The sequence below is a fragment of the Phoca vitulina genome, unplaced genomic scaffold, assembly GCF_004348235.1.
Source record: "Phoca vitulina isolate PV1807 unplaced genomic scaffold, GSC_HSeal_1.0 scaffold9, whole genome shotgun sequence".
Lineage (NCBI taxonomy): Eukaryota > Metazoa > Chordata > Mammalia > Carnivora > Phocidae > Phoca > Phoca vitulina.
The window spans coordinates 34140851-34164512 of NW_022589712.1; the positions used below are offsets into that span (position 1 = coordinate 34140851).

General features: G+C 35.7%; 1 protein-coding gene across 1 annotated transcript in view; it reads right to left on the bottom strand.

Annotated features, from left to right (window-relative positions):
- LAMA2 (laminin subunit alpha 2) overlaps window positions 1-23662 on the bottom strand; it is a 613526-nt gene that overhangs the window by 309898 nt on the left and 279966 nt on the right. The window contains exons 11-12 of the mRNA XM_032407892.1: window positions 9984-10124; window positions 7681-7854 (exon numbers count right to left, since the gene is read on the bottom strand). Of these exons, the coding sequence (XP_032263783.1) occupies window positions 7681-7854; window positions 9984-10124 (315 nt within the window). The remainder of the gene's footprint in view (window positions 1-7680; window positions 7855-9983; window positions 10125-23662) is intronic.

The following is a 23662-nucleotide window of genomic DNA, read 5'->3' on the forward strand; positions in this document are numbered from 1 at the left end:
ATTTAATGCTTCTACTAAGACAATACTCTCTGAATACTTTACCTGACGTCCTCCCCACTATGAAGATGGTTCATTTTAGGTGGTGGGAAAATGAACTATTACCAGCTCTGTGTTACCTCCAGGAATTGTTTCTCTTGCTACTTTTTGGTATTTCTTTTACCAGCCTTAGGTGGTGTCCTCCCATCCAACTCAATACTGAGCCAGGCTGGAGGTCTTACCTTATACCTTTACAGATCTCTCCCTCTGTGTCTCTCTGTGTATCTGTCTCTCTCTCTCTCCCTCTCTCTCCCCATATCCCTTTTCTCCAATATCCTGTCCCACAGTTCTAGCCTCCTTGACCTCTAGTCTCCATCTTTCAGACCCTGATGTTTGGGTTTTCCCTCTAAGCACTTGGAACTGTACCCAGGCAATAATCTGGGATAATCGTAAGCTTTACTTCATTTATTTCTCTTTTCTCATAGATCACAGACCCTATATTATTTGTTGTCTAGTTTCTAAAAATTGTTGTTTCACATTTTTTCTCAAGTTTTCTTGTTTAAGGCAGGTGGGTAAATTGAGATTCTATTATTCAATTATTGTCAGAAGCAAAAATTCCAATGTATTATTTTTGATAAGCTTTTTTAGAATGATTTTTGAAATTATAGTTCTTGCTTCAACCAGAAGTTATTTTTATGTATAATGTGAGGTAGGGATGCAAAGATTTTTTTCTTCTCTCTGTCTTTAGATAACCGATGTATGAGTAGCATTTATTATATGCTCTATCCTACCATTATTATCTACAAAGTCTGTTTTGTCAAAAATCAAGTATCCATGGAATAGTTCTGGGCTGTTTTCTCAGTTCCATTTTTTTTTTTTTTAAGATTTATTTATTTACTTGGGGGGGAGCACACCCAGGGGGGAGGGGCTTAGGGAGAGGGAGAGAGGGACTCCTCAAGCAGACTCCCTGTTAGGCAGGATCCAACACAGGGCTTGATCTAACAACCCTGAGATCATGACCTGATGCTTAGCCAACTGAGTCACCCAGGTTCCACTCTCAGTTCCATTTCATCTATTTTGTATTTTTATCTTTTTTCACACCAATATCCTTGTGTCTTTTTTTTTTTTTTTAAAGATTTTATTTATTTATTTGACAGAGAGAGACACAGCGAGAGAGGGAACACAAGCAGGGGGAGTAGGAGAGGGAGAAGCAGGCTTCCCCGTGGAGCAGGGAGCCCGATGCGGGGCTTGATCCCAGGACCCTGGGATCATGACCTGAGCCGAAGGCAGACGCTTAACGACTGAGCCACCCAGGCACCCCTATCCTTGTGTCTTAATTATTATATCTTTTTAAAATAAGTCCTAAGTCTTTATAGCAGATAAGTTTTGATTAAAAACCTATCTCCAGTTTTTGTTTTAGAATTTCCTTGAATTATTCTTAGTCCTTTGCTTTTCCATATAAATTTAATCATTGGTACTTTTACTATTTATTGCTATTATAAAGGACTAATTGTAAAAGTATTTTTAAACTGATTTTTGTTGATGTAAAGAAATACGATTGACTTTCATAAATTAATTTTGTATACAGTTCCCCTTTTGATTCACTAACTAATATTTTATCTTTTGAGTTCATAAAACAGATAATCCTATCATCTACAAATGGTGGTTTTATTTCTTCCCTTCCAATCTCCATATCTTTTATTTCCTATCTTACTGCACCATCTAGATCTTCTAGTACAATGTTGAATAAAAGTGATCATAGTGAAAATTGTTTCATGTTTGTGATCTTTCAAGGGGCACCTGGGTGGCTCAGTCGTTAAGCGTCTGCCTTCCGCTCAGGTCATGATCCCAGGGTCCTGGGATCCAGCCCCGCATCGGGCTCCCTGCTCCGCGGGAAGCCTGCTTCTCCCTCTCCCACTCCCCCTGCTTGTGTTCCCTCTCTCGCTGTGTCTCTCTCTGTCAAATAAATAAATAAAATCTTAAAAAAAAAGAAGTCTTTCAAAATTTTATATTAAATATTTGCTATTCCTTTTTGTGTACTCTTCATCAGTTAAAGAAGTGCCTTTCCAATCATAGTTTGCAAATTTTTTAAAAACATCATGAATCATTATTTAATTTTGCCTATTTATGTTTCTGCATCAACTGAGATCAATCATTTCATTTTTCTCTCTCTTTCAGTCAGTCAATATGGCCAATTACTTAAACTGATTTTCTGATATTAAACCAACCTGAACTCTTATGACAAAAGCAATTTGGCCAATTTTGTTTTGCCATTTTTATACATTACAAATTCAGACTGGTTATGCTTTGTTTAGGATCTATTTTCATGAGTGACTTTCGATAGGGATTTCCTTTTCATATCTCTCTTGAAGGTTTGATATCAAGCATATTGAGTCACATAAAATTACTCAAGGAGTAATCCCTATGATTCTGTTCTCTAGAAAACTTATATAAGATTGATTCCTTTTTTTAAATTTGAATAGTCATTGAAATCACCTGTAAACAAAATAGACCTAGTGGTCTCTTACTGGGAAGATTTCCTTGACTATTGATTCAATTGTTCTAATGTTCATATGACTTTCAGGTTTTTTCCCCTTGAATCAGGGCTATTAATTTTTATTTTCCTAGACATTTACTTATTTTTATAAGTAAATTTATTGTGTGTAAAGGTTTCATGATTTTCCTTATTTTTTCTGAAGTAATTTTAGTTATGGCCATATTTACATTTTAAAGTCTTATGTATATCTTTACCCACTTTTTTTTTTTTTCTATTAATCTTGCTAGAGCTTTGTAATTCTTTTAAAAACAAGTTTTTGGATTTGTGGCCTCTCTATTGATACCTGTTTTCTATTTCATTAATTTGCATTTATATAAACTCATATCTCTATTGTTTCCTTTCTTATGCTTCCCTTTGGATAAGCTGCTCAAGTATTTCTATTACAAAGCCAAATGCCTTACAAGTACTAATAAACATAATGGAATGAAAAAATAACTAGTAGAAAAGGGCTAGACACATCTGGATTCCAATCTTGACTGCCTTACTAGTTGGGATATCTTGGCTTATCAGCTGCTAACCTTGGTCATGTATCTTAAGATATATGAAAACATAAATTCACAAGTTGAATATTTTAGGTGACATGTTTTGTGCAGAACCTGTATAACGCCTACCAATGTAGCCCTAGATTACTTTTGTTGGCAACCATATCCCAAAGTTAACTGAGATTGATATTACTGTTAAGTAAACTCCTTAATTTTTCCCACCAAATTGCTGTTAAACTGAATGCTCCCCTATCTGGTACATATTCAGTTGCTCAATTGTAAAAACTGATCTTTGTCCCCATTGCACTCCATTAGAAGGTGCTGCAAACAAAATGAGTCATATGAATATTAAAACGCTCTTTTATGTAATAATTTACAATGTTAGAATTAGTACTTTATATATTTAATCAGGAAAAATATCAAGATACTGTTATGATAAGGTTAGGTAAGTTTGAGAGATATGTATGTTTGAGCTTGAGTCCTTGTAGGTGGGATAATTTTGCATAGTAGATTTTATCGTAGCTATGGGCAACAAGTGAGTTCTTGGCTTTTTTTTTTTTTTTTTGAAATAAATATATTTCTTCATGTACCCCTAACAATTCATTTGGTTAGTTCTAGGTAGCAAATCTTCTTGATCCTACTCCATTACCAAATCATTCTTAACGAGCTCTGATTTATTAAATAAAAATTCAATCACAGTTGATTTGTCCTATTTACATTTTTGACCATGCCATTCTCCACATGCACAATACCTTCTTAATTAACCCATTTAATCCAAGACTTGAATTGGAGGAAGGTAAGGATGGGGGATCGGGTTTGACCTTTACTTTTGAATAATTACAAGTCACAAATACACATTCTGCTGTCGAGAGGAGAGGGGATCATGCTTATCAGTTTTTACTTTTTTTCATCATGTTTGAAATCATTTCTCAACCCTGACATAAATCCTAAGTCAAGAGTCATTTCTGAACAAACTAATCAAACCTACTTCCGTTGTTGTTGTTAAGCATGGAGCATTAATCACAAAGTATTTGTTGAGCTCCTTTTATGTGCCAAGAACGACCCTGTCCTGTGAATCTCAAACATCAATCTCCTTCAAACCCACAGCTTCAACTTGAGATCTGAGAGACAGAACTGAAAGTCAAGCAAGCACAACAGAGAGGAACCAGAGATTACTTTTGGAAGCCAGATGATATTTTGTCAGCAGACTCATAATGTGCATCTTAAGCTAGGCTATAGGTACTCTTGGCAACGACATGAAACAATTTAAAAGCTCCCTAAGTTGGAAACAGAAAAAAACAATGTGATGTTGTAGAAAATAAGCATTGTTCGCTAAAGAACAAATCACATAAGATTAATTTAATAATGTTCAGAGACAGGATTGTAAAACTTAATGGTAATGTGGGCACAGTAGACAAGCCACGCCAGATTCTCAGGGAACTTTACGATGTGGAGAGAATTGGTTTTGGAAGCTGCACTATTTCAGACCACTAGGGTAACCTTAAGTAAATTACTATTTCCATGTTCCAATAGGACTTAGTTTACTAAAGCAGTGAATTATTCCAACTCTGAAATACCCGAACTGTTTCTGAATAGCTGGAGCCTGTAGCAAATCAGCAGGACGTTCTCCTCTAGTTCTTTCCATTCCCGCCTAGCCCCAAGCTTAAACCAATGCCCTACAACCAGGCGTTAACACTTGCCAAGCATTCTGAAAAACGCAATGCTGCCTAGTACAACCCTGTGGGTGCCTGACTTAATCCTCTTTGACTCTCTTGAGTGAGGGGTGGGAGGAATTAACACTGGATAGTGCCAACTGTGCTAAATAATCACCCACATGTGAGGGAAAAAAATTTTTTTTCAAGATTGTTACTGAGGAATTAATTCATAACGGAGATTGTGGAAATATTTAGATGGGCAGTATATAAAACTGTTTCTTAGGATAAGAAATACTCCTTTGCTAAATTGGCGAGTGTGCTTGAGTTTTCTCACGATCGGGTGGACCTCTATGTCAGCAAAGTGTATCCCATGTGAGAGCAGTTTCATTATTTGGAGTCAGGTTCCTAAAAAAAGGAAGAGCCTTGTGGCATCTTCATTATAATAGAATATGCACAGCACATCTCCCTTCTGTTATAAGGAGCCTTATAACCAAGTCATTTGGAAAATGTTTGAAAATTGGTTATACAAATATTTAGCAAAGCTAATAGCATCCCATAAATATATTTTTTTGACTTAGGAATTAACACTAAAAAAGCGGAGGAGGGATGATATACCCACAGCCTCCTGGTCATGGATGTAAATGAAATTCAGTATCAAAGCAGATGCACTAGATTCTTGATATACTACTTCTGTCAGATTCTGGCAATGGCTCTGATTTGAACAGCAATTACTGGTAAAGAATTTAGCCTCAACTATTTAGAAAAAGTGGCTTTATTGAATTTACAAACAAGGCCCTACAATTTTCCATTTCCTTAGCAAGATATTAAATCAACCAAGCTAAGCATGTCATCATGACTATAATTTACGTGATGTGACATGGCAGTTAAGATGTACTGTGGTAATTTGTGAGAGCTTGCTGTATTATTGTAGTATCAAAAATTTATATGGTTCAGTTATTAAAGCAAATTGTTTCATTCATACTGAGATATCTGACAGTAAACCACCAAGGGTTTCCACATTACATTAAAAAATGTCTTCCATATTCAAACAATTTGCACACCCTGTTACCATTATTTTGTTCACTGAGTGGAAATTGAAGCACCGGGAAGCAGAGCTTTTTGATGTGAAAATGATCTGTGGGGGGATATGAAGTGCTTCATTGTGGGTGGTTATTAAGAAACAGCTCAGCCAGGATAAAGGAAGTTATCTTTGGGCACCAACAACTATGAACAGGATGTCCAAATTCTTTGCTCTGGTGCTATTTAATATCCCATTTGCTTGCTTTCCTTATGTCAGTTTGATTTTCAGCCAACAGAAAGAAAAAGCATATGACCAAAGAAAAAATATGGAAAATGCCATAAAGAATATTCTACTATAAGCTATTCTTAAATAAATTTCACCATTGTAAGAAAAATAAGACCTTTGAAATGCATCCAATTTTGACCCAAGGCTCTTCTCTGAACTCCTCAGAGCAGGGGCAAAAAATTTGACAGTTTATATATTTATTTATTTTTTCCACAATTTTAAGCTGTAGACAGTCAAGTCTTATGTGCTATTTTAGTGTTGTTGGGAATACAGGAGCTTCCAAAATAGAACAGTATAGAATGACTTCTTGCTATAAAAGGCCTTGCAAATACAAGTTTAATTGGATTTTTATTACAGCTGTAGAATTTTATGCCATACACACTGTCTCTTTTAAAGTACATATTCGTTGAAAAGCAGGTTTTATTCATTAACACATTTTTCATAATAGCATTTAGAAGTCTGCTAAAAATAAGAAACTGGCCACTAGTTAAATTGTTTTTTCTTAATCAGCTAAAACCACCAGTTCCCATTCACTGAATAAGATGTGAACTACTTTTCTCTTTCTTAATACTCATACGCCATGCAAGAGAACCACTTACAATAAATATATTGTGTTTGTTTAATCAATGAAGATTTCTTCAAAAGCAACACTATATTCTTAGAGATGAAAACTCAGAGGCTTACATAGCATCAATTTGCTAAGGGGGTTTTCTGTCACCGTTACAGTTTCTGGTGTGATTAGGTGATTTAACTATCAGCTGATAAGATACTAACTTTTGCAGAACAAGCAGAACATTTAGAATTACTATGCCAAATTTGGTTTCCAACAAATTCTTCGGCAAAGTAAAATAATAAAATAAAATAAAATAAAATAAAATAAAATAAAATAAAATAAAATAAAATAATAAAAGCCATCGTCCCTATCTAGATAGAGTTCATCCACAAAAGAAAAAATAAATAAAAAACAAAAAACACCTGCATGTCTGAGGCTGCTACATTTGTTTATCTGTGTATGTTTTTATATATGTATGAGTGGGCTTTAAAACAAACGTGCTTTCAATCTGGCATTTCTTTTAGGGTAGTTTTCTTTTTGAGCTCCAGGAAATATGGTGTTTGCATAAGCTTCATGGCAAGCATTAAGTCAGTTATATAATAAATTTCATTCCCAATTAACATTCATACAAGGTAGAAAAATTAGCTGTCTTGAATATCAGCTTTGAAATAAAATAGAAACAGATGCAGAAAATTTCAGTAAGTATCCTACCACAGACAACTCTAGAAAAACAGCGATTTCAAGTAAACACAACACAGTTTCTTCCAATATTTATCATTTGTTTCACAAAAATATCTTCAAGGTTTTGCAAAACTATCCTAGAGTCTTCATCAGTGTATTCATTCATTCAAAAAGTTAGCATAAAAATGACTTAGAAACTACTCCCCCCCCCCAAAAAAAAAAGTTAGCATAAAACACCAACTATGTAAAGTTGTATATTAGGGATGCTATAGACCATTAACTTTTGGTATACGTACTTACCCAGGGGGCCTCGGAGAAACATCCAACTTAAACTGATTTAGTTGCTTCTGGCCGCCCAACGCATCATGAATTCGTTCTGACCTTTCTTTAAAAAAATACTTAATAAAACCCATTCTCTGTATTGATCCGCTAAAGCGAAGTAGCAAGAAGCCAGCACTGTGTGGACTTACTTTGCTTCCCAGATAGGGAGCTGGTGCACTCCAGTAGTAGCCCTCTGGCAAGGCACGGTGGGATTCCTCACTGCTGATGCTGATCTGCTGGGGTGGGTCTAAGTCATCCTGCTGGGGAGCCACTTGAACACGGCCAGAGATGTCCGTCAGGTACCAGCCACGCATGTCTTGTATCTTCAAGAAAACACACCATCATCTTACTTATGAAAAACAAAACCAAAAACCACCTCCAACTCTTTCTTTCCTATTCTGTATAGTGTCCACTTTTTGGAAATTAAAAAAAAAAAAAACTATTAAAGTTTAGAAAAACAGGAGAGCTGTGGAAAATGTGAAACTTATCGTATGTACTCATTATAGATTCTCATTGTGTTCTTGTTGATTCTAGGAGTTTGGATAGTAATATGTAATAATCTGTTTTTATTGATCCAGTACTTTTTAAGAAGTTATAACTCCAAATACTTCTTTCTTAAAAATAGAAATGTGTTCAAAGTTACACAATGATTATAATGTTGATAAATTATCAGATAGTTGGGCTCTAAATTGCATGTATTTCATTCCACTAATAATTTCTTGTTGCTTAGGGGAAAAATAATTTCAAAAGGTTTTATATATATATTTGTAAAACACAGGAAAATAAATAAAATATGCAAGCGCCTGAAAGGTAGCTTTTAATTCAGCATTTCTACCCGTTCCACTTAATTAAATTTCAGTTTTGAGGCTTAAGGACATTTGAATCCACCAGCCTGTTGCTATGGCCACAGCTCACAATGCTATACCTAGTCCATCCCATGGGGTTCGAAATGTTGTAGGAATTCATAGCCTAGATCCCTGGCCCAGAAAAGGAAGGATCCTTAAAGGAAAAATTAGGAAACACATGATGATTTGCTTTTCCATCTTTAGACTCCAGCTGGGAGAGGGCATACAGCTACAATTCTAATTTAGACTGCCCTACCTAGTTGGGACAAAACACAAGATACTGAGGTTTGTGGCTACCAGGGGCCCACTTAGATGTGTGTGAGTGGCTTGGTGTTGTAGGTGATGGGGAGCAGAATAGTGATGGTGATAATCTGTGGATGACATATTTTTAAATTTTTTTTTCATGTAGAGGTCATTTGATTCTCCATCTCCCAAAGCTGTAGAATTGCTGGGACTAGACCTTAAGATATATGTCACTCCTCTCTCTTCTTTCTAACATCATCCTTCAGGGATGCTAAGACAGCGCAGTGAGATTCAGAGGAAGTTCATTCCAGAAGTCTTACCAAAATGCAAATATCAGTTGGACCTAATTGCTGAAAACCAAGACTAAATGCCACTTCTGCTCTTCTGCTGACCATGGAACTCTGATGTGAATGGAACAGTCTAGAGGGTGGGGTGAAACTCTACGAACAGGAGGAGGAAGTGGGCTAGATGTCTAATTGCTGTTGGTTCTATGCAATCTGTTCTGAAAGCAATACATTTAATAGTGTATAGATTTCAATTTAAACATGCGAGTACAATCAGAAACTACTCATGAAATTATAGACTTGACATAAAAGCAACACAGGCAGAAGAGAATATTTGGTAGTTGTGTTAAGGATTACTTACCTGATTAAAGTTGAAGCGGTGTTTGGAAGGTAGTTTACTGCAAAAGTGTGCTTGGTAAAGCACAAATCTGGTCCTATCACTCCCCTGCTAAGATACCCCAGTGGCTCTCCAAGGATAAGAATCCAACTTAGCATTCGCAACCCGGTATGGTAGAGTTTCTCATTCCCCACCCCGCCCTCCCCGGGCTTCTCTTTCTCCAGCTTGCGTCCTGCTACTCTGTAGTCTTAAGAGCTGTCATACAGGCTATTTGAAATTCCTTGAGGGTCCCATTTTCCTCTCATACGTCCTCTATCAGGACACAAACCACAGTCTGTGCAGAGTTGAAAAGGCAATGGGGAGCAATTCTTCTTAATTTGTACACCAAAAATATTGGTGAATGGAATACACAATTCTTCATATCATATCTGATGCTTTCTCGATTGAATCATATGCCCCTGGGGCTATAATCACAATAATCCCATTACTGCTTCACACAGTAATCATGGACACTGAAAAGATTAATATTTACTACTTCTAAGAGATTCCAGGCTCCACATTGCTACAAATAAAACCTTCAAGTCTTTGATCAAAAATACACAAATAGCATTTGAAAGAAAAATCCATCCCTTCTTCATGATAATGGTAAGTAGAAACTTACTACCAGAAAACCATTTTAAAGAACCATTGTTCTTATGAAAGAACAATGGAGCAGTGTACAGAATGAAAAGGCTATTGCTTACATGGCCATAGGTCCAGTAGGAGCTCTGACATCTGTCTGAAACCCCGGAACAGAAACACTCATCACAACCTTTATGATTATCCTCTTGCAAATTGAAGAAGCCGGCTTTACAGCGACTGCAATCCCCACCTTCAACATTCTCCTACAAATAGAAACAGAGATGCTCTTCAAGATAAAGAACTGTTTCTATCTAGTTCCATGAAAGGAAAATATACACTGGATCTTCTTCATTTTACCCCTCAACCATATTTAAAGGATAATGATATTTTTATTTTTATTTTTTTATTTTTTTAAAGATTTTATTTATTTATTTGAGAAAGAGAGAATGAGAGACAGAGAGCACGAGAGGGAAGAGGGTCAGAGGGAGAAGCAGACCCCCTGCCGAGCAGGGAGCCCGATGTGGGACTCGATCCCGGGACTCCAGGATCATGACCTGAGCCGAAGGCAGTCGCTTAACCAACTGAGCCACCCAGGCGCCCCAGGATAATGATATTTTTAAAAATCTGCTCAAAAAGCTCTTTATTAAGCTTTCTCCTTTCTAGCCACACTGATGTGAAAGGATATTGGATACCAATCTACTGTCGTAAAAGCTACAGTTTTGATCTTCATGTATGTCAAGAGTGTGGAGTAAACACCATGATAAATACAGCAGTGAGTTACACTGACGAAAATGGACGCAGTCTGGTTCACCATTCTCTGTTGTTGAAATACTTCCTCTTAGAACACATGATATATGACAAAATTAGAGAATTAAACTCATGGATGTGTAACAGCATGTTGATATTATACAGATGGCAAAATGCTTTCCACATTACATATTAAAAATGCATACACTTGGGGCCAGCATGAGAACCTGACAGGGAGAGAAACTGGAGTAAATGGCCATAGATTTCCTTGATGCAACTAAGCAGAAAAAGAGGAAAGTTTTTTCTTGGTTAATTTTCACAGTGTTTTCTTTAATACATTGGTGTAGCCAGTTAATCATATAGTAATAATATGGGAAAAATAAATCTCGTGCAGTGACTGCTCTCCAGATTGGTATCATTAATCCTAGTCCCAACATACTGAAAAATTATTTGTTTATAGATGGGCCTATACCATGGACTCGGGCCAGGGAAAGCTGATTATCTGATGAAAAACTGGGAAGGCTGTAGTCTCTCAATTTAAAGAACAGTTAATCTTAACTAATAACTTCTAAATGAAGGCTCCTTCCTTTCTTTCTAGAAACAGATTCTTCTCAGTATTCCCTACACCTGCATTTGCTCCACATTTTTTCTCTTCCTTGAATTCCTTCAACACCTTAATTCTGAAGCTTTCCTTCTCCTTATAGAACTTCTCTCTCAGCTGTGTTCCCATCGTCCTTTGTACATTGCTCTATTATAACCACCAAAAAAAGCATAGCTGTATCTTCTGAGATTGTTCTCTCCAGTTATATACCATAATCTATTCAGAGGTAGCAACCTTGTCTTAACCTTTATAGTTCCTAGAAAATACTGGCATTCCTGGTACAACATTGAGCACTAGCTAAACCAAATTTTACTAAGTTTAAATGAATTTCTTTTTTTTTAAAGATTGATTGATTGATTGATTGATTGATTTATAGAGTGAGCACAAGCAGAGTGAGAGAGAAGCAGACTCCCTGCTGAGCAGGGAGCCCAACTGGGGCTTGATCCCAGGACCCCGGGATCATGACCTGAGCCAAAGGCAGCCGTCTGACTGAGCCACCCAGACGCCCCAGTGAACTTCTTGGTGGTTGTGCTTTTCATCCACAGCAAAGTACTATGCATATAGTAGATGTTTAATATATCTATTTTTTGAATAAATCAAGACTGGGCAGAAGATAGGGTTGATAAGATCTGAGAACATAGGAGAAAAAATAGGAGAGAGAACAAGAGTGTGAAAAAAATGGCAAGATTTCTAAGAATAAACAAATAAAGAGGTTCTGCTTGTATCTGAGAGAATAATTTATTTGAAATTAACTTTTTGACTCTTAATTTGTATGACCCACTCAAGACCACAATCACTTCTATATTGTGGGGAACCCATAGAAAGGGTGTCTCCTGGCCTGTTTCACATGTCAAATTTTAGCATCCTGATATATATACACAAATTGAATTATTGCCACAGACATTCTTGCTAATTTTTATTTCTAAGGCAGATTTCAGATATTTTCAGATGATAAATGTCAGGAAAACTAATCAAAACTAATTTCAGACCTATGGTGACAAATAACTCCCCAAAGCCCTGAAGTTGGGAGGATCCTCAGAAGAGTATACAGGCAGAAAAGATGAAACATCTCTATAATTATAGTTTAGCTTATCCCACTGAGGACACAATACAGCTGTTCTGTAGACTGTGCTCTTATGCACTTGGTCTAATCTACTTTTCATTTACTCTAATTTGAAAGTTCATAATACTACTTTTCTGAGATTCAGACTGAGTTCAACAATTTGAAATTTTTAGACATTACATTTTCCTTATCTCTGTTTTAGCCTGGTAATATAACCTTGAAAAAATATGATTAAATAATTTCAATATTCAATTAATTAGTAACCTGAGGCAACACATTTGAGTAGGAATTCTAGGGACTCTAAAGATGGATAGGTCAATGTCTCTGTCTTTAAAAGTCAACATCTAGAGCCAGGTAAAATGATATATTTACAATCCACTATAATGCAAGGTGGAATAGGATCGTGCATCTGAGAAATCAATTAAATTATGGGAACACAGAGGAGGAGGGACTAATTGTGCTACAAAGCCTTGATGAGGCTTTGGGACAGGAGTAGAATTTGACCTAAATTTTGAAGCCTGGTTTAAAAATTCAACCTGTTGGATGAGATAAAATGAGAGACCCCTGTTAGCAAAGAGATTGGAAACAAGAAATAATTCAAAGAGTGGAAGATTCATTCGTTATTTATTCTTTCAAAACAGACACACTGAGTATTTCCTGTATGCTAGGGTCTGCACTTGGTACTTGGCTTCCAGTGTCTCTGCCCTCACATAATGAACTTTCAAGGCTACTCTGAGATATGGATCTTTTCTCTTAGGAATTGGTAAATCATTACAGGTCATTCAGCAGGAGGTAAACCAAAAGACTACACTTGATTCACCTAAGTTGGCAGGAACAGGTAAAATGTCAACTAAGAAAGGCAAGACACTGGTACAAAGAACTCTTTCATCACCATATGGTGCAGTAAAGGGTTAATTCAATAGCCTTGGAATGCTCAAATCCTACACATTCTAAACTGAAAAGACCATCCCTTGACCAGCTCCTGGGAGATAACCTATAAGCCCTTGGAATATTCTGCTTGATAAAAATGTCTTTGTATACCTGGGGCCAGGGGTCACACCAGACAGTTTATGCTAACAATGCCATTTATGGCGAATGCCTAGTTTTGTCTACCTGAGTTCCTGAGTCACAATGTATCAGTTTGATCTCTGGGGGAACTGGAGACTGGTCAGTCATATGAGAGCTTCATACCTGAATGACTGACCTCCCAATAAAAATCCTGAATAGCAAGACTTGGGTGAGTTTCCTTGGTTGGCAATACTTCATAAGTGTTGTCATACATTGTTGCTGGAGAAATAAATACTTTCTGTATGATTCTGTTGGGAGAGGATAACTGGAAGTTTGCACTTGGTCTCTTCTAGACAATTCCCTATGCACCTTTGTCTTTGCTGATTCTTTCCCCGTAATAAACCATTACTTGAGTACAACAAATTTTCAGAATTCTGTGAATCCTTCTCACACACCGTGAGTAAACACACTCAACACACTGTGGTAAAGATAATAGGATGTTTATACCTATAAAAACAGGTTACCCAAAGTGATAGCTTTGCTTTGTTTTTTGTGACAATCTTCAAACCAAAACATTTTAGACCTTTTTATAGGTCTTCAAGCTAATCCTATTCTACATCCCCATGCTCACTTCAACCCTCCTCGCAAGTAATGATCAATTTCTACAAGATTTTCATAGACCTTACACATGATTGCATAGCATGTCAGCTTCATGCCACAACTTTAAGTTTCTCGACTCCTACTTATTTAGTCCTGAGTCTGCACCATATTTTTTTCTTTAGTGAGTGGTAGCTAGGTTCATTGGATTGAAAAGTGCTTGGTTCTGATTGTTCTCAGGTTCTACAACAGACAAATATTAAGCCAAAACTAAATAGCAAATATGGTGGATATAGTACCAACTTATATATCTGTCTTCATGGCCTAACTAAAAGGGCCTTTCGAGACTGACAGGAGATGAATTGAAGATAAAATCTTTTTAGAACACTAGAGCTCTGCTTTCTGGTCATGTCTCAACTTGTAGAGAATTAATTAGTTATAGCCGGTTCTACTTCCTTCCTCCTTTTCCAATCTCCCTTGAGAGTATATCTAAGTAATTTCTTATTTAAGGATTGTGTTTCCAAAGTTTTCTTTCAAGTGATATTAGCTTCAAAACAGTGAAAACATCACAGTTTGATATTTAATATATTTTAGAGTGGCACAATTCAAACACAAAGGCATAGTGTTCCAGGACTTATATTGAACCTTTGTAGAGACAAGTTCCCCACCTTCTACTAGATTGCTAACATAGACAATCTTGGCAGCTTGGTTCTCAATTCTTTTTATGGGTTCCAAGGTACATAATTGCTTTTTCAAAACTTCTTTGTGGTTCATCAACAATGCCATACATGAAGCGGCTATGATTATATCCCTGATTCATTTTTGGAAGACCATTTTGATATGAATTTTTGATTTGCAGATTGAGAGTGAATCTTCTGCTTTATGGGTAAGTTCCTTGAGCAATTTAATTTACTATGCTGTCAGTATCGAATTATTAATAAAATCTATGTTATTTTTCACTATTCCCTTATTTGCTATTATTACTCATTCATCAAATCATAGGTGATATACTACACATAAAGCAATATGCAAGATGCCTGAGGGAATATAAAAATGTTCAGGAGGATTATGGCAAAGGAAGTAAGAGTATGGACAAGTAAGTATACTACAAGGCAGAAGGAAGTCACTGCCCCTAAAGGGTTACTGAGGACATGCTGTGAGTCAGACACCAGATTTCATCTCCAGAGTCATCCATCCCTCTGCAGGAAAAATAAGACAGAAAAATAAGACAGGTGTCAAAGTAACTGATACTAAATATCTAATAATGGTGAGTTTGCAAATTCCAGCCCAAATGTTATTTTAGTCATGAGATTTCTCTCTCCTTTAGCTATCATTCTATTACCTCTTTGTACTGATCAACTTCAAAAAGAGTTAATATATAATTTAATAAAATTTTTAAAAGTTGTTCTTTTTTTTAAACAAAAGGGAGGTCTAATTTATTCTCTCTCAGCATTCGACAGCTTGTCAATCCAGTAATTTTAATATTTTACTTATTTAGAATTCTAATATAATTCAATAGATTTTTTTTTTTGTAATTTACAAATTTACTGATCATTTTTACACCTAAGCCCATGAAATAGGTAATTTCTAGAACACTCCCAACTTCCACTCTAGAGATTAATATTCCCTTATATCACCATATTTTCTTAAAACCAAATATTCCACTTTCTTGGTTTCTCAACTATCATTCTAGTTGATTAAAATAATTAAATAGCAACTAATAATAGTCAACCATTTTAATTATTTAATATTTAATTATTTAAATATTTAATTATTAATTATTTAATATTTAATTATTTAAATATTTAATTATTAATTATTTCCATGGTAAATAATTAATCCGTGTAACAAATATTTTTATTCTTATATCTGCTGATGATAAACAGTGCCTCTTCACTTTAGACCAGCGCTTCCCAGCCTAGTTTTTATTTTCAAGCCCCTAAGGAGCCAATTTCATTACCTTTTCCTTTTTTTCATAATCATCCTCACCATGAAATCTTCATTCCACAGATATACTCTGTGTACAGATACACTGTGTGAATATGTTTGCCGTACCGTATATGTAAAATGAAAATGGCATTTTCACCCCTCTTAGAACCAATGTTCACCCCCTTAGGGAGAAATGCATGCTTTAGATACATATTTAGCTGAGTAGGTAAGTAGATATGTTGTGGCCAATCCTACAAAATATTTATAATAACTGCCTTTTCTCCTTTGGTAGTCTTTTCCTCTAAAACCAAAGTTGAATTAGAAAAACCTTACTAGGTTCTTTTTTTTTTTTTAGTGTTTTTTATTGTTATGTTAATCCCCATACATTACATCATTAGTTTTAGATGTAGTGTTCCACGATTCTTTGTTTGTGCATAACACCCAGTGCTCCATGCAGAACGTCCCCTCCTCAATACCCAACACCAGGCTAACCCATCCTCCCACCCCCCTCCCTTCTAGAACCCTCAGTTTGTTTTTCAGAGTCCATCATCTCTCATGGTTCGTCTCCCCCTCCGGTTTCCCCCCTTCATTCTTCCCCTCCTGCTATCTTCTTTTTTTTTTTTTCTTAACATATATTGCATTATTTGTTTCAGAGGTACAGATCTGAGATTCAACAGTCTTGCACAATTCACAGCGCTTACCAGATACTGTTGGGTTGACACCAATTTTCTTTTTCCTAGCATTTCCTCGGCACAGGCTCTCTCTAGAGAAATAGAGCCACAATCGGTTCTCTGTATCCGTGCTCAGGAAGCTGCCTTCTTATAAATTAGGTACAACTTCAGCCGTACATGTTTAACTGTGATTGTTAGTCAACTGGGAATTCTATTGACAAAGTTACCCGGAGTATCTCCAGTGACATTTAAGTTATTTTTTGTGATAATTGCTCCAGGAATGTTGCAGTCATGCCTGTTTTTTGGGGCGTTTGTAGTCAATTACAGACTTTCCTCTGTTATGGGCTTCATTCTAATGCATCCAAGTATTAAAAGAAGTTAACAAAAGAAGGGTAATCACCTAATTAGCAGTATTTGTTGAGTGCTTACTCTTTAAATACACTGCTCCATGGCTAAATAATAAGCAGTTGGTGGTTAGGAAGAAAGAAGAAAACAGAAGAAAACGAGTCCTCACTTTGCACAACTTCAGCTTTTCATATTAAAAATTGATTAACATAATATTTCTCAACTGTCGCTGTTGCAAGAGACGAATTCCGGTATGCACTTTTCATGCTCAAAAATTTACATCTGTAATTTAGATTCAGGACCAAATATATAAATTGAATGCCTTTTGTAGAAATACCCAGGGTTTGAGCCTAACAAGTTAATGAGGTGATCATTCCTGTATATAAATGGAAAAAAAGGGAAATACAAAACCAATAAAAGTCTTAGCACACACCATGAAAATCCTATTAGAGGAAAAGAGTGGAAACTTAGCTCTACTTGTAAAAAGAAATATAAATAAACAGAAAAAGTAATTAGTACGTATTTATGATTATCCCTTATACTTGCAAAAGGCTTCGATGTTATAATTATACCTATTGAGAGTTAGGCAAGAAAGATTTAATATCATCATTTTATAGATTAAGAAATAAGAATCATGCCAATTTCAGTGACTTTCAAATTTTTGCAATTATTTCATTTTCTTTCTTCCTTCTTTTTTATGTATGAGTCACTGCCAGCTTCTTATTGATCGATGAAGAGTATAAATAACAGAAGTGAGATTGATATTAAATAGATTGCAAGTTGTGAAAAGATAATAAAGGAACAGACAAAGATGTTACAAGTGATCATGGCAGGAGAATGATTTCTATCAGGGGATCTAGGATCCCAGCTTTGCTAAGAAAGTGGAGATGAGCCTTGAAAACTGCCCAGCAAGCAATGGGCCACAGCTCGGGATGAGGTTTTCCCCCTCATCTTAATAGACTCTGGGGGCGCCTGGGTGGCTCAGATGGTTGAGCGTCTGCCTTTGGCTCAGGTCATGATCCGAAAGTCCTGGGATCGAGCCCCATATCGGGCTCCCAGCTCAGCGGGGAGCCTGCTTCTCCCTCTCCCTCTGCCTCTGCCCCTGCTTATGCTCTCTCTCTCTATCTCTGTGTCTCAAATGAATAAATAAAATCTTTAAAAACAAGTAAATAAATAAATAGACTCTGAAATTCCAAAAAGAGCTTGGTGCCCCCAAGGAATGTAAGCCAGGCTGGAAGACAGGGACCGAAGCTCCAGAACATTCTGGGAAGATAACCCAAGGTCAGATCACATAAGCTTGTAGGCCAGTAAGGACTTAATGGAAAGTGCAGTAAAAAACCCAAAGCAAAGCACAATGAAAATACACACTTTGATTTCTAATCTTTTACTTCACTATTTATCTTTCTATTAAAGACTTTGATAAAATAAAAGCACATGTTCCAACCTAGATCAAGGTCAGTTTATATTATGTATCAGAGTCTGCAATCCAATGGCTTTTGAATGGATAACATGACACCAAACTTCAAAAGAGCCAATTTCTAGCATGTGGTACTTAAAATAAATACCAAGAGTCCGAACAGCATTTACATTCAACTGACTTATACATCTGAGAATGTTTGCCTCTTGTAATTCACAAGAAGATAGAGGAATTTCAAAAATTTTAATAATGCATAAAAATTAGTATTTTCATGTCTTGAGCTAGCGCTGTTTTCATATTTTGAAATATAATGAGGATGATGTTCATTAATATCATTGTCTAAACAAGGATATAACAGAAAATTTATGTGTAAAATTGATAGTAGTTGATACATATTAATTTCATTTACCTCTTTTCAAATCAGGAATTTTTTTTTTTCCTTTGATTAAAGAAATTTTAAATCAGGAATTATTTTAAAGCACCAGAAAAGTACATATGACAATTATCCATTATCCATAACCTAGAGGTTGAAAAATATTAACATTTTTCCATGTGTGCCTCAGATATATTTTTAAAGGAATATTTAGGCACATTTGAATCTCACTTCACTTCTATTGTAGTCCTTTCCCTTTTCTCTAGAGTTTACTCCTCTGAAATACACATATCAGTGTATTTAAAATTTTTTAATTTATATATGTGTGTGTCCACACAATATAAAACTGTTTTATGTCTTACAACTTCACACAAATGAAAGCATGATGACACTGGTTTTCCTCACCTCACCTGAAGTTTCTGAAATTTATCAATGCTTAGACATGAGAACCTATTTCATTCACTGGAACTGTTTCTTGTATCAAATTTTATGAAAATATTGCACTTCATTTTTCTTACTGATTTATGGATATTTCGACTTTTTTCTAATCTTTATCATTACAAGTAGGTATATGGTGAACATCTTTGCTTCTTTCTACACATTGTACAAGTTTCTTTAGCGTGAATATCTAGACGTGGAGTTACTGACAGGACTACATTATCTTAACGATACCAGATACCCTACTGTCCTCCTAAGCTCGTAGTACTAATTTACCCAAATGACAGCAGCAGTAAACATTTCCATTTCTCCAGGTTTTCACCAGGATTTGATATTATTCTCTATTTCCCCATTTAAAATTTTATCTTACGTTCTTCAATAATCCTCTTAAAAAGTATCTCCATTTAAAAATACTTATTTCTAGGTATCATATAGTTTTTGTTGCTATTCTAAATATTTTCATTACATTTTTTAATTGGTTATCACTGATGTATAGAAATGCCATTGCTTTTTATAGACTGATTCTTGCATTCTTCAAGCCAGTGGAACTCTCTCCTGGTTTCAATATTTTTCTTGCTAATGTACATCATCGAGTAGTGTTTTCAATGCACTTGGACTGAGAATGGTAAACACACACAGTGATCTGATATTTGTCTCTTGTACATATGATACATATTTGTCTCTAGTACATATGATATATACAATAAAAATATATCTAATACATTTAACACTCTTTCAATCTTAACTTGTGGGCAAGTTTTCTACTAGGAGCTTTGGTGGTGGATTTCTTTTTTATCTACTTCAAATGGAAAATATTGAAGTTTCTTTAATTCTTGACAATTCTTCTCTCCATCATTTTTGGATATTCTTTCTCACCTCTTTCATCTAGTCTCTTTTTTGGCGACTCCTGCTACTTATGTTGAATTTTATCCTTCTATGAGCCGTGCCACTTAGCATCTCATATTTTTCATTTCTTTACCTCCCTGTGTCAATTTATAGGTAATTTCCTCAGGTCTGCATTTCTAATTCTCTCTTAAGCAGCTTCTAATATTTTTCTCAGCCCATTCACTGAATTTTAAATTTCAACTAAATTTTAAATTTCAACTCTATATAATTTTTATTTCTAGAGGTAAATGATATTGACTGCTTTTCCAAAGCTGCTTATTTATTTTAATATAGGGCCCTATTTTATACTGTTTTTCCTATTTTTTATTCTTTTATCTTTAAATCATATTTTTATGATTATACATTTTTCACATATTTTTCTGATTCATATGATAAAAATATATACTTTTATGTTTATACAAATTATTTCAGACTATCTTATTCTTCTAGGTCTTAGTGTACAAACATTCTGACTTTTGTGGCTTCTGATTTCATTTTGTAGTTATTTTCCTTTTGTGCAGTGTACTGCTTTATGGTGAGCTTATCATCAGGTGAGGCAAGTGGGAATGCCACTTGCCTGACTTGTTGAAGAATTCTAACATAAAGGGAGAATAAAACTGACCCCGTTCCCATGTGGTGCACAGGTTTGGGTGTTTGCTTCCTCACTGCACACTAATTTTTCTCCACCTAGAGCCCCAAAGGAGAAAGAAAGATACCGTTGCCACCGCCAGCTTGCAGGTGGAATTTTCTGGTGCCTGTTTCACTGTCAGGGGACAATTCTAGAGTCTAAGTGAAAACTAAGTGAACTTAGTTTTAATTTCCCTCCATGAGCCCAAACCCTAATGTCAAGTCCTAGAGAGGCCATTGAAACTCCCAACTTTAACCCACATTTTTGGATTAAGACCAGCCTCCCATCCCCCACCCTATGACCTTTGTTGTTCAGCTTTGCTTAGGCTTATGCTTATTAACTTAGATTTCCCTCTTCGGTCTGACATCTAGAAATTTCCCTCTCTTTCCTGAATCAACATGATTACAAATTTATTTACTTTGTTTCATCCAGCATATTTGTACTTGAAGTGGCAGAAATGGTGCCCATTTTTCTCAGTACAATATCTTACCAGAATGTTAGCCATTTAAAATTTACAATAGAAATATACTGAAACCCAAGACTTCATAACCAAGTGCTTTCTTAAAGTGTCTACATACTTCAGTAAAGACAATATTTCTTCCTAATGAAAATCATAAGAAAAAAAATTACATGGTATAGTGCAACCAAATAAATGTGTACATGTTTTCTGGATAATATGCATTTTGGAAATGAGCATTTATATTGATATCATTTTATTTGAATTTAAGTCTCCAGTATCTTAGCTGCTCAATGAAGTATTGCTTGTTAAATACCATTTAGATCGATCCATATTGTTTCAAATAACTAGTGGACACACCTATGTCTAATCATGTTTTTGTAAAACAGAATGACCCACTACATTTCTCTCTACATTAATAAATATCTGTTCAGTATTTAAATTGTATGCATATTTTGTTGGAACACTGGGTATTTATTATTCTTTTAAACAAGAGACTATAGGTACTTAATTATAGTACATTACATGCATGTATATTATGATATAATTCACTTGCTGTATGCATATTAGTGATTTTTAAAATTATGTTTATGTCTATTGAAATCTGTTTTCTGCAAGTTTTTATCCTAAAAAGAAAAAAAAACATTTAGTTTTATCTAAGAGGTTATAGTCATCTATTTAAAATATCACACAGTTGAAGAGCAACTCTTTTAATGACGCTACTTATTCTTTTATGATTTTTTAATTGCTGCTTTGTGTTTTAATTGTCTGTGTAGAGCTTCAAGCATCTTTGTAAGAGGCATGTTTCTTAACTAGGACAGTAATCGCTCGGTACAAGACAGAGGCAGGCAGAGATCTGGCAGGGGGCAGGCAGTGGCTCAAGGAGCTTTCGCTCAGAGTCCTGCTAGTGGCTCTAGCTCTCTTGTTCTAGCCTTTCTCTCTATATTTACCAAAGAAAGGAAAAAATGAGGCCTGCATCCCTCACTCACTTGTTACTCTTTCCTTGCAAATACCAGACATCTCCAGTGTATGAATAGTAGGTATATAAAAACATTCCTTTTCTTTTTTCCAGTTTGATTTCCTGTATTCTAGAGACTCAGGAGATTTCTCTTCATTTTAAGTTCAGCTTTGCCTGTCCTTTATTTGAACAAGTGATAAAAGTTAGAGATTTCTGGGGAGTTTTGTAAAAGAAATAAAATCCACAAAAGCTACATTTTGGTAAATATTAGAGAAGATGAACTAAGCCTGTAGGATTGTCCAAAAAGACACACAGGATGAAGAGCAGAGGTTAGGGTCCTTAAACAAGCGACCACCCACAGACGGCGACACAGTCTTGGTCTGCGCTGTGGCAATTTGTCATTTCAAAGAATATTGGAATAAAATGTACTATATCTAGGAAATTTACTATGTTCCAGTACATGAAAACTTTTACTATAGATTATGGACTTTCTGCCAGTTTACACAGACAAAAGTTGTATAGTTTCAGTCGTCAAAAAAAGCACCTAAATGACCCATGATATAACATAAGCCTATTATGTAACTATTATAATATTTAGCTTCTTATGTCAGACATTCTTGTCCCAATAAATATACACATCACATTAATACTAATATTTACTTCTTGTGTTATATTGTAATGCTTGTATGCACATACACACATAACAAATGGAAGCATATAATTTACAGCTTCTTGGATAAGATTAATGATTTAATAAAGGTTCTTAATAAGGTTCCAACCATGATTGAGAACAAAGAAAAAAAAATAAGTAACATTCATTTTTATATCAGTACGGCATTCTAACTTTTTCAATGATTGTTCATCCTCTCGACTAATGTAGATAATAACACTGCTCAATCCCAACGTTTTGGAACTGATTGGTACAGTTAAAGGAAATCAGTTCTATCGTTTTAGACTTGGACATGCCTCTGTTTCCTCTGTGTGTACAAGCTGTGGTTGTAACGCATCCCTCCGCGTCAACATGATGAGCTATTAGCTGAGTATGTACAACAGACAATGTCGTATTTCTGAAAGTACTCTTAGGAGGAAAAATTGAGGCTTTAATCAATTCCCCTAGGGCTTCTTACATTTTCGGTAATAAAACAGAAGAATCAGAAGGTAGCATTTTCAGACAATCTGGGTCTAAACTTCAGGAGATTATTTAAAATGCCAGAATGTAACGCTCGGCAGAATTACTTTCAGAGTTAGATACAAAGCTACAGTAGGTTTGAGCGTATAATCGTTTTACATGGTTGCTCTTTGTAATGCTGTTTTTCAATTCACAGGCTAGCTGGGTAATGGGGGAAAGGTGTTTTTGCTATAAAGTGACACCTCGGGCGCCTGGGTGGCTCAGTTGGTTAAGCGACTGCCTTCGGCTCAGGTCATGATCCTGGAGTCCCTGGATCGAGTCCCGCATCGGGCTCCCTGCTCGGCAGGGAGTCTGCTTCTCCCTCTGACCCTCCCCCCTCTCATGCTCTCTCTCTCTCATTCTCTCTCTCTCAAATAAATAAATAAAATGTTTAAAAAAAAAAAGTGACACCTCTTCTTAGGGTGACTGGTCCTTCTTGAGTTGGTAGGTTTTTAGACAAATGGTGGATGTATGGCAGCCGCCAACCTGGTTGTAAAGGCACATAGAGGAGGACCA